Below are 12,102 nucleotides of genomic sequence, written 5' to 3'. Positions count from 1 at the left end.
CCACATGCACACGACTGCTGATTGTATTACATACAGTATCACAATGGCACACACATGTACTGTATAAATTAAACATTGCACATACCTGTACATCACACTACACTCTACCACACACACACACACACACACACACACACACACACACACACACACACACACACACACACTATACATATTCTCTCCACACTCTGTGTATATTGCTTATTTTGCATTTGTAGGTCAATCAGTGTAGGCTCCTTTGACTTAAGCAAATTCCTACTATGTGTAAACCATATACATGGCAATAAACAGATCTTGAATCTCGATGTGTGTGTGTGTGTGTGTGTGTGTGTGTGTGTGTGTGTGTACACTTTTTGTCTGTAGTCTGCTGTAAAATTTACATTTCATTCAGTCTTTGTTTCATTGTAGAGAGACTTCCCTCCGTAAAGGTCGATTGGTAGTGCGGTCGCTGATTGGTCGCTAACTCAATTCCTATTGGTCTAGAGTTGGAGAACAGTAGATCGCGGAAGTCCTGCGTAGTATGTTAATGAACGGGACGCAGAAGTGGGGAGTGAACTGACCTAGAAATCTACTGATTCGTCTCAAAAGTAGTGTCAGACAAGTGTCTGTGTTTACGGTTCGCCAGGACTTGAACAGAATAGGTCAGAAGATGGAGGTAGAGCGAGAAATCAAAAAGGTGAGCTTTGTTTCCTCGTTGAATGTTCTGATTAAACCGGGAGTGGGTAACGCCCTGAGGTGCTGCTCGCTAACCAGAAGTTGGACTCGGGATGCCTGACAAAATACATTCATTATTTCTATAAGTCTACTTTTCCCTTAAGTCCTGCTGAAATTAAGTAGCTTGCGCAAAACTGCTAGTCAGTCATTGTTTGTAGGGGTAACTCATATTCAGCAGGGCTACACATCTGCGCGAGTCCAGTAACTGTAATTTTAATATCACAGCCTACTGCTAAAGCCATACCGACGACATTGAACATCTACTGTCCAGAGAACGTGGATCATACGATATAGCTCAGTGAGCCAGACAGACCCAGCCTGTCATCTGTCATTAATTGAAGAGATGCCTCGTGTCCCGTTTGTGAGATGTCCTCCCTAGACAGAAGATCATTAATCGGCTGTAATTACAGAATCACTAAATCAGCAGGAATTGTGGTGATTCATGTTCAGCTGTTTATGTTTTGTTATAAATAGCCCTTCAGTGAGTCTTAACTTCCATATCATGAATTCAGAATTTAAGCTATGTAATTTCCTACCAGGGCAGGTGTATTTGACATTGTGATAGTGTGGCAAAATGACTCCGGACTGTGCCCTAGTTACAGGATGTCTGGAAGTATCTATTGCAGTAGGACTACACTGCTGACTCATTCTTTCAACAACCTCTCTCACTCAAGACAGCCATTGACCGATATCAGCTCCCTCCTAATGGACTCCTCATCTGGGACATGACTCAAACGCTGACTGACCTCGTCCAAAAATGGGCAGAAAAAAAAAACTCTTAAGCAAATATTTTGATGCTCTGGGATGATGTAGCTGCGAGAACATGCTTCAGAAAAGATGACCCGTAGGCTACTCTCTCCTTTTCAAAACCCACACAGATTTACTTCCAGGCAGTGTTGTGGATAAGTGGAGAAGGGATGACGTTAATGTATCATCAACAGACTCAAGTCAGGCTGAGCGTTCCTCTGCAGCGTTGTGACGCTCGTTACCAGAGCGTTCCCAAAAACCGGCCCTCTTAAAACAGGAGAGCGTGCTACTGCAGTCCCCCTGGGGTTTTCTCCATCATTACATTCTTGACCATATATGGGCACAGGCAGCCGTGACGGCTTTAAGATACACAAAACCAATACAGTCCATGAGGGAGGCGTCGGCCTGGGGGGTGCAAACAGGGACTGGGAACACTTGTCTAAGAACTTGAGAGCTTCTATGTGTATCTAGGTATGCATACCCTGTCCAATATCAACATTAGCAGAAGGGAATCGGACAGAGAATGCAGACAGTCGGAGCAGTAGGCTAGGCTATGATGCCGGGAGTCAGACCAGATTTCTTGGAAGGAGGGAGAATTGAGAGGTGAAGCTGTTTTGACCCCTCACCCACTGTTGTTAGGCCAAGGTTATGGTAAATGCCAATAAAATGCTCAAACTATATGCATGCATGCCTCAAAGCTGTACCAAGTGGATATTAGTTTTTACCAGTGTGATACATCCTCTCTTGTCCAAGGCCTGCTTCTTTTTCTCATTCACTTGCTGACTTAAACAGATGATGTCAGTCATCAAAGTGTTTAAAACAAGTCCTGGAGAGGGCAGCCATGCTGTAATTAACATGCGTTCATGTGCTCTGTTTGCAGATGACCCTCGGGCACGACTTTGGCGCCGGAGCAGCGTGTCTCAAATGCAAGGAGAAATGTGAGGGCTTCGAGCTGCACTTCTGGAGGTCTGTACTGCTCTGTTGGTTTTCTTTTTATTTAATTGGCCCAGCAAGGTCGAATGTGCCCACTCAACAGCCGAGGAGAATCAAAGGCCCAAGAGCACATGTTGTCCCATGAATGTGTCTTGTGTAGGCTTATTTTTTTGTTCTTTTATGTTTTGAACACTGTATCACTGGCCCACATTCCCTGTCACTTCCACTTCCTGTCTGGTTTCCCAGTCTCACAAGGCATTCTTTATTTGGATCAGTGTGTCATGAAAAATTACTACTTCAACTGTCCCACCCAACACTCACGCAGGCACACACACACACACACACACACATACACAATCTCGTCCAGCATTCTTCGCTCCCCTACAATTATCCACACTCGGCTACTTGTCTTGAAGACATCACAACATGTGCCCCGATGCCCACTGAGCACAGTTGCCATGGCAACACCACCCCACAATGCCACACTGGGGTCTTTGGTGTCTTTGGTGAACAGACATACGGTACCAGGTGCTCCGTTAGGGCCATCTGGTCAAAAGGAAAGTCACACAGAAGTCCTATAAGTCACACAGAATTTAAGCTAAATTTAAGAACAATAAGACTTTGGGACAAAAAACACAGACCACATTGATTAGACTTCTAGGAATATACCCTACTTAAGATCTTCGCGAACATCTGTCATGTACAAACGTTGCGCTCGGTGAAGCCCTTGCTCTTGTGTAGAGAGCGAGGTGCAGTGAAGCAGCCTGTCCTGCTCTCTCCCATATCTGAGGCTCATGCCAGAGCATGCCTCACAGACCTACCTCATGACATATCCTTCTTGGGAATAATGAGGCCAGTTGAGCCAAGAAGACAAGTCGTAGCAGCTGACATTTTCATTAACTCTAGGCTATACTAAATCATTCCTCTGTGAATTATGATTACATATGTACTGAACCTTTTTTGGAATATTTGTATGCGAGATATAAAATGGAAGGTCCAACAGGGAAAAGAATGTAAACACAGGGCTCTCAGAGAAGGGGTGTGACTCGATCTCCACTCACCCTCTTTGCGAGACGTTCACGATACGATCATCGACCTCATTGACCGCCACCGATCTGCAAAAACAACGACCAGCAAAATGACCAGTGATGAGGAGAGGAGGGAAGGAAAGCAGGAATGTTCACAGTTCACACACCCTATTTGGACTCGACCGCTTATTAAAAAACCTCACTGTCCCCGTTGACCCCGCTCAGAAAGATCTGCCGGAACTGCAAATGCGGCCTGACGGACCACGACGTCCAGATGAACTCGGAGGAGAACAAGAAGGTGGGCAAGCTGTTTGAGGACACCAAGTACACCGGCCTCATCGCCAAGCTCAAGACCGACGGCGTGCCCACCTACAAGGGCAACATGGTCACCATCTCCCTCGCCAGCTCCGCCACTGCCACTGTCGTGCCACCTAGCGCCACGGCGTCGGCCGTGCCGGTCAGTGCCGGTGCCGGTCCGGTACCGGTCAATGCCAATGCAATGCCAGCCAACGTCATGCCAATCAGGGCCAACGCCGTGCCTGTAGCTGCCGGCGTTCTGTCAGCGAATGTGGTGCCAGTCAAGAAGGACGTGCCCATGAAGTCTGTGACCTACGAGTGGGCGCCGCCGGGCGCCAGCCAGTACATGGTGAGCATATCATCCGTCTACAAAATCTCATCAATAACTGTCTGTCCTTTTACAGTAGTTATTAGTTTGCGCTTTCCAGAAAAGCTTCTTTCTCATGATGTTCACAAGCTCTACTTTTGTATTGTTACATGTCAGACCACGGCTGCGTTACGAGTCACATACTTCCATACTATATAGTATTCCAAAAAAGGATGTAGTATGTCCTTGCCACATGCAGTATTGCAAAAATACCAGGATGTCTTACTACAATGTTATGACAAAGTAGTATGTCAATGTTATGAGAAAGTAGTATGTCCCAATTGGATGTGAGTGCAAAGTACATACTTGGGGGAGCTGTAGTACGTACTAGTACTGTAGTAAAAAAAGAAGTATGCGATTTGGAACGCAACCCACTTCTTTTTTGTTTGACCACTTCACAATGGAGGATGGTATGTCCAGTTCTGACAAGACCATATGCTGTAGTTACATTGACAGCCCACTAGGGGTCATACTCATAATTCCATGAAGTTCATTGTGACTGGACTAGCGTTTAGTCTCTTGATATTTATCAAGGAGCATGTGCTTGGTAAATGGTGGTAATGAGAGAGGGGAGGGGGGGGGGGGTGTAAGAAGATGTCTCTTCTCCTTCTCCTCCACTTCTCCTCTTTAACATGTCACCAGCCCTTAATGCTAGTCACAAGCCAAAGGGAGTCTCCCCATCATCCGCTCTCATCCGCTGTTTTTTTTTTTTTCTCTCACTTGTTTTTGCTCTTTCTCCACCTAACGGCTTTTCCTCCGTTTCGCTCCTTTCTTTTCTTCTCTCTCTTTATTCCTCTCTCTCTTCTGCTCTCCGCCGAACCCACGTTCTCTGTCGTCCTCTCCTCTCATCCCTCTCCTCTCATCCCTCTCTCTCATCTCCCCCGGCGTGCGCAGGCGGTGCGCTACATTGAGCTCCTCCCGCCCGAGAAGCGCCCGGTGGCCGGCACGGAGGGGGCGGCGTACCGGCGGCAGCAGATGGCCCGCCAGCTACCGGAGCACGACCAGGACCCGGCCATGTGTCACGAGCTGAGCCCCGCCGAGGTCAAGCAGATGCAGCAGTTTGTACGCAAGTACAAGGACGAGGCCCTGGGGGTGGGGGACATCCGTCTGCCCGAGGACATGCCGCTGGTCCGGCCCGGGGCCGGGGGAGACGGACCCGGAGGGGCTGGTGGTGTCGGGGCCGGTGGTGTCGGGGCTGGTGGTGTCGGGGCCGGTGGTGTCGGGGCCGGTGGTGTCGGGGCCGGTGGTGTCGGGGCCGGTGGTGTCGGGGCTGGTGGTGTCGGGGTTGGTGGTGTCGGGGCCGGTGGTGTCGGGGCCAGTGGTGTCGGGGCCGGTGGTGTCGGGGTTGGTGGTGTCGGGGCTGATGGTGTCGGGGCTGGTGGTGTCGGGGCTGGTGGTGTCGGGGCCGGTGGTGTCGGGGCCGGTGGTGTCGGGGGTGATGGTGTCGGGGCTGGAGCTGGGAGTGGGCCCAGAGCCGCCGGTTTGCTTGCGAAACCTGCAGCAGGACCGCGCTGGGGGTGGCCCGGGTCTTATTCTGTGCTCGGGCTCCATGAGGAACCTGGAGTGGGTCCCGGGGGTGCGGGCGCGGGTCCTGGTGTCGGCGCTGCAGACGGAGGGTCAGGAGACAAGGGCACCGCGGCCACAGCTGGAGCGATGGGCTCACCCGCAGGCGGCCACGTGGGCGCGCTCCACGGACAGGCCTTTGTGAGTATGGCCTCCCAAATTCGTGTGTGTGTTTATTCATGAGTGTGTATGTCTGTAGTTGTTAGTGTCTGTAGTTGTTAGTGTCTATCTGATCTGCATAGGTTGCGTGTGTGCGCGTGCGTGTGTGTGTGACAGAGAGAGAGAGAGAGAGAGAGAGAGTCTTCTACTTCAGACACAGGGAGCTTTGTCGAGCTGATTAGATCAGAGACCAGACGGTTCTCAGCAATGCTATGATTATCTGGTCTGAAGCTGCAGAGTCCTTGATTACAAGGAGGAACTGTGATAGAGGCCGTGTGTTTATGCACCACACAGACACTTAAGAATGCTGGCTGCCTTTATAGTTATAGAGTGATAGACTTGAGAGTGTGTATCAACTAGCTACTTGATAGCTAGTTGATACATAGTTGACAGCTAGTTGATAGTTACTGTAGTTGATAGTTAATATCTAGTTGATGGCTAGTTGATATTGATCATTAGTTGATAACTTATAGATATCTATAGGGGGAATCTCCAAATAAAGTGTTGCCTAACCTAAAATGTTGCTCTAACCTTTATCTGAGGCATACAAACATCTATGCAGCTTACTAAGGTGGGCTATGTAGTCTTGTAAGTAAAGAGAGACAGGAGTGCCTCAGCTCCACCCTTAGTTGAAAGCTGCCCCGCAGTGGGACAGTTGTTAGAGTATAAACTAGCCACAAGGTGGCGATAGAAGTGAAATTATGAGCGATGCTGTTCCATCCACAATGTTTTGTCTGGCTTTGCCTAGTGACCTGTTTGGTTTGAATTTGCTGTGAATCATGTTTATAAAACATTCTGTTCATAAACGTAGCGTCTTCAAGGAATGGTGATGGTGATTAGTGTGGGCTGTAATGACACAGGACAAGGAAATGGGTTATGCAACAGTGACGGTGTGTTTTAGTGAGAGTCATGCTCACGATCACCGACGGTTTGCAGCGAACCCTTCTCTAACATTTCCCCATTTTGTCCCTTTGCTCCCCTCTTCTCTACTTCTCTCTCTCTCTCTTTGCCCACTCTTCTCTCCCTCCCTCCTTCCTCTTTCCCTCTCTTTCTCCTATCCCCCCACCACACACACACACTCTTTCTCCGCCTCCAGTCGTGCCACCATTGCGAGCGGCCCATGCGCCAGGGCGAGCCGGCGGTGTACGCCGAGCGGGCGGGTTATGACCGGCTGTGGCACCCGGCCTGCTTCGTCTGCTGCACCTGCAGCGAGCTGCTGGTGGACATGATCTACTTCTGGAAGAAGGACAAGCTGTACTGCGGACGCCACTACGGGGACAGCGAGAAGCCGCGCTGCGGGGGCTGTGACGAGGTGAGACGGGGGGGCAGGGTTGATGAGGGTTTGGGGTAGGGTTGTGGGGGGTAGCTGAGGGTTTGGGGTGGGGGGTATCTGAGGGTTTGGGGTAGGGTGGGGGGGGGGGTAGCTGACGGTTTGGGGTGGGGGGTTGCTGAGGGTTTGGGGTAGGGTGGGGGGGGGGGGTAGCTGAGGGTTTGGGGTGGGGGGTTGCTGAGGGTTTGGGGTAGGGTGGGGGGGGGTAGCTGACGGTTTGGGGTGGGGGGTTGCTGAGGGTTTGGGGTAGGGTGGGGGGGGGGTAGCTGAGGGTTTGGGGTGGGGGGTTGCTGAGGGTTTGGGGTAGGGTGGGGGGGGGTAGCTGACGGTGTGGGGTGGGGGGTTGCTGAGGGTTTGGGGTAGGGTGGGGGGGGGTAGCTGAGGGTTTGGGGTGGGGGGGCGGGGTAGCTGAGGGTTTAGGGTGGGGTGGGGGGTAGCTGAAGGTTTGGGGTGGGGGGTGGGGGGGTAGCTGAGTGTTTGGGGTGGGGGGAAGTGGGGGATGGAGAGAATGAGAGAGTTGACGTGGAGGAGACGGGGGAGGAGGAGAGGGCTACGGAGGCTCGAGCAGAGGTCGGGGCAGTGGCCATCAGGGAGGAGGAGTTCAGGAGGGTTGGTGGAGCAGAGGGAGGAGGAGGAGGACGAGGAGCAGAGGGAGGAGGATGAGGAGCAGAGGGAGGAGGAGGAGGATGAGGAGGAGCAGAGGGAGGAGGAGGATGTGGATCGGGGGCTAGCGCACTAAAGTCAGACACGGCAACAGACAAAAATGTGTGTTTCTCAACCCCTGAACTCTGAACTGGCAACAGTCCCAGATTCCACCGATGGGTTGACCAATCCTGAGCAGAGAGAGAACGACCTGCCGGTCACTGTGACCAAACTCATTGAGAAATTCTCTCCCATTTGGCTGATTTGATTCCAGCAACACGTTAGAAACCTCAGGAAAACATTTCTACAGGAGCTACTGTAGGAGGCCAATTATCTCTCTGGGAGGGTTAGCTTTTTAACCTGTCATTTTCTAGCGGAAACTGAAAATTACAAACATGACGTGACCTTTTCCTGTCTCCCAACATGTTTTGGGGCTCTCTTGTCAGCTGTCAGTCATGTTCCCAGAAGGCTCATGTACAGTATTACACATGTACAGTATTACATGTGTTAACCTGTCAATCGCACTCTAGGGTATTCAGTACTAACGTTGTGTGTGTCTGTGTGTGTCTGTGTGTGTCTGTGTGTGTCTGTGTGTGTGTGTCTGTGTGTGTCTGTGTGTGTGTGTCTGTGTGTGTCTGTGTGTGTCTGTGTGTGTGTGTGTGTGTGTGTGTGTGTCTGTGTGTGTGTCTGTGTGTGTGTGTGTGTGTGTGTGTGTCTGTGTGTGTCTGTGTGTGTCTGTGTCTGTCTGTGTGTCTGTGTGTGTCTGTGTGTGTGTCTGTGTGTGTGTCTGTGTGTGTGTGTGTGTGTGTGTGTGTGTGTGTGTGCGCGCTCCCTCCAGCTGATCTTCAGTAACGAGTACACGCAGGCAGAGGGACAGAACTGGCACCTGAAGCACTTCTGCTGCTTCGACTGCGACTGCGTCCTGGCAGGAGAGACCTACGTCATGGAGATGGACAAGCCTGTCTGCAAGCCCTGCTACATGAAGAGCCACGCCGTGGTGAGAGAGAGTGTGTGTGTGTGTGTGTGTGTGCGCGTGTGTGAGTTTGCACCTATGTGTGTCTATGTTTGTGTCTGCATGTGTACATGTGTGTATGTGAACTTGCGTGTACACATGCATGAGCTGTGTGTGCGTGTGTGTTTGTAATGAAGACGTGTGAATGGACGACACATGGATCCAGATTATACTGTATGTAAGAATCCCCCATACACACGCGTGAGATTAATGGCTCACTAAGCCATGTACAGTATGTTCAGTGAATGTATGTAATGTATATAAGTTGCTCATGAAAATCCCCTATGCTCTACAAACACTCATGAACAGAGTATGAACAGAACCAAACTATGGAACACTGCAACCATGAAAAGGGAAAGTGTTTTTAGCGCTGTAGTGCCATGGGCTCTAGGCTTTTTTTTTTTTACCAGTTGAAAAAAGTCGTAACTTTTTGGGCTAAAGTGCAGACTAGCTAAAATTGTCTGCCTGTAAAAGGAAGTTATGACGACGAGGACGGTTGTTTTTTGGCAAGACTGCGGAGACGGCGAACGTTAGCACTTGCTATCTAGCTAGCTATCTGAACTTGGCTAGTTCATACTCCAGTCTGCATTAACGCGACACTCTGCTTCGGTAGCCTAGCTAAGCTCAGCTCTAAGCTATAGTGCGCTCTAAGCAGATGTAAGCTTGACGCTGTTTAGCTACATACTGTACAGCTCGTTTGTGGACATGCAGCCTTAGAACAGTAAAATATTTCATTTTTTATTTTGTACAAGAAACATTAACCCTTTCCCCTCCATCTGTCCTCCTCCATCCCTCTCTCTCCACCTCCCTCTGTCTCTATCACTCCTGTCCTCCTCCTCCTCCATCTCTCTCTCTCCACCTCCTCCTATCTCTATCACTCCTGTCCTGCTCCTCCATCCCTCTCTCTCCACCTTCTCCTGTCTCTATCACTCCTTTCCTCCTCCATCCCTCTCTCTCTCCATCTCCTCCTGTCTCCATCACTCCTTTCCTCCTCCATCCCTCTCTCTCTCCATCTCCTCCTGTCTCCATCACTCCGGTCCTCCTCCATCTCTCTCTCTCCACCTCCTCCTGTGTCCATCACTCCTGTCCTCCTCCTTCATCCCTCTCTCTCTCCACCTCACTCTCTCCATCACTCCTGTCCTCCTCCTCCATCCCTCTCTCTCTCCACCTCCTCCTGTCTCCATCACTCCTGTCCTCCTCCTCCATCCCTCTCTCTCCACCTCCCTCTGTCTCCATCACTCCTGTCCTCCTCCTCCTCCATCTCTCTCTCTCCACCTCCTCCTATCTCTATCACTCCTGTCCTCCTCCTCCTCCATCTCTCTCCACCTTCTCCTGTCTCTATCACTCCTTTCCTCCTCCATCCCTCTCTCTCTCCATCTCCTCCTGTGTCCATCACTCCTGTCCTCCTCCTTCATCCCTCTCTCTCTCTCCACCTCCCTCTGTCTCTATCACTCCTGTCCTCCTCCTCCATCCCTCTCTCTCTCCACCTCCTCCTGTGTCCATCACTCCTGTCCTCCTCCTTCATCCCTCTCTCTCTCCACCTCCCTCTGTCTCCATCACTCCTGTCCTCCTCCTCCATCTCTCTCTCTCTCCACCTCCTCCTGTCTCCATCACTCCTGTCCTCCTCCTCCATCCCTCTCTCTCCACCTCCCTCTGTCTCCATCACTCCTGTCCTCCTCCTCCATCTCTCTCTCTCTCCACCTCCCTCTGTCTCCATCACTCCTGTCCTCCTCCTCCATCTCTGTCTCTCTCCACCTCCTCCTGTCTCCATCACTCCTGTCCTCCTCCTCCATCCCTCTCTCTCTCCACCTCCCTCTGTCTCCATCACTCCTGTCCTCCTCCATCTCTCTCTCTCTCTCTCTCCACCTCCTCTTGTCTCCCTCCCTCCTCTCCTCTCCCCAGCGGTGCACGGCCTGTCAGAACCCGGTGGAGCCCGAGGCCCAGCGCGTCTCGTACGGCGAGCACCACTGGCACGCCGAGCCCGACTGCTTCCAGTGCTCCTGCTGCTCCAAGTGCCTGATCGGCCAGCGCTTCATGGCCCTGCAGGGCATGCTCTTCTGCTCCGTGGAATGCAAGAAGAAGACCCTGGCCTAGATCCAGCGAAGGAGAGATCCAGCCCGGTGTGGATTCGACTGGTTTGGAAAGGGAGTCAAGTCTGATCTAGACTGGATAGAAATCGGATCGGAACCAAACGCTATCGGGCCCTTTGACCGGGTCCAACATCAACTTGGTCAAGGGCTAGCCATGGCTAGTTGGGTAGCTTTGACCATTGTCAGTTCTTATTGAGGCAGGAGTCGGCTACAGACTAAACCCATTCCTCTGTTGGGACTTGAGCTCCTTACTCTATTTCTTAATGTGCTAGTTTCTTAGTCCTGTCCAGGGAGGCCATTGTGCCTTAAATGTTTATCGCAAATTGTTGAAATCCATCATATATATATACTGTATTGTGGCTAATCTCTTTCACAACTTGGAAAAAAAATAGCAACCTTAATGTCTTCTCTTGACCAGATTGATTTCATGTCTTTCACTTCACGTGCACTGTTTTGTTTTTCTACTGCGTCCTTTTGTTCATGAGATTACTTTTGCCACCCTCTGATATGTAAATCCACGTTCAGGACACTGGGACTTCATATTGTATCTTTTTCTAAAGTGAAAGCAGCTGTTGGTACTACTATGCTACAGTAAGTATTTTGGGATTTTGCCACTTTTCACTTTTCTCTCACTCTTTCTACAGAAAGCACTTAGCATGTACTACTGATGTCAACCCCTATGCAGCAGGGTGTTTAGCAGGAGCAGTACAACATGACCGCAATATTTCTTTTAAAGAAGAGACTAGTTCACTAGTTCTGTTCTGCCTAAAGAAAGCACTGTGTTAAAATGGAGGAAAGTTGAGTGATTGTAAAATAGGTTTAATCTTGCTCAATTTTATTCCAACATGTTGACTTGCCACTTTAACTATTAATGTACAAGGACTTGAGGACCAACAAATGTACAATGATATGCAAATTAACACAACATGACCAGGTGTTTTTATACAGTTTTAACCCTACTGTACTCTGTACTCTCACTCACTCACTCACTACTGTACTGTTCTCCTGCAGTCTTCCTGGTTTCCCTCCATATTTACTGTTCGTTCAGTTTTCTCTTCACACTCTCGACCCCAATAAATGTTTTTGCAATTATGAGTCTCACGCTCAGTTCATATTTACAGGTCTGCACCCAGAGGTGTTAACAACATTACAACTCCAGCGGTGGCCACCAACACTCGCTAGCATACCCACGCTAACTCCCCCGGGGACACACCTCCCTA

At 50.3% G+C, this 12,102-nt stretch overlaps 1 protein-coding gene across 1 annotated transcript; it reads left to right on the top strand.

The window, feature by feature from the left end:
• The first annotated feature begins 543 nt into the window (after positions 1-543).
• Positions 544-11,884, top strand: tes (testis derived transcript (3 LIM domains)). Its single transcript, XM_084450765.1, has 7 exons — positions 544-676; positions 2,342-2,427; positions 3,648-4,068; positions 4,981-5,424; positions 6,905-7,120; positions 8,619-8,777; positions 10,695-11,884. The coding sequence occupies exons 1-7, from the start codon at positions 650-652 to the stop codon at positions 10,884-10,886; spliced, it is 1,545 nt and encodes a 514-aa protein (XP_084306891.1). The 5' UTR covers positions 544-649; the 3' UTR covers positions 10,887-11,884.
• Positions 11,885-12,102: the final 218 nt, after the last annotated feature.

Source organism: Borostomias antarcticus (genome assembly GCF_949987555.1).
Source record: "Borostomias antarcticus genome assembly, chromosome: 16".
NCBI classification, from domain to species: Eukaryota; Metazoa; Chordata; class Actinopteri; order Stomiiformes; family Stomiidae; genus Borostomias; species Borostomias antarcticus.
This window is presented reverse-complemented; position numbering and strand designations above follow the sequence as displayed.

What these genes read in the sequence shown, in the direction of transcription:
- tes (XM_084450765.1), top strand. Translation starts at nt 650, where the DNA reads ATGGAGGTAGAGCGAGAAATCAAAAAG. An exon ending in TAGAGCGAGAAATCAAAAAG is followed by an intron (nt 677 to 2,341) that starts GTGAGCTTTGTT and finishes CTCTGTTTGCAG; the next exon opens with ATGACCCTCGGGCACGACTT. An exon ending in TTCGAGCTGCACTTCTGGAG is followed by an intron (nt 2,428 to 3,647) that starts GTCTGTACTGCT and finishes GACCCCGCTCAG; the next exon opens with AAAGATCTGCCGGAACTGCA.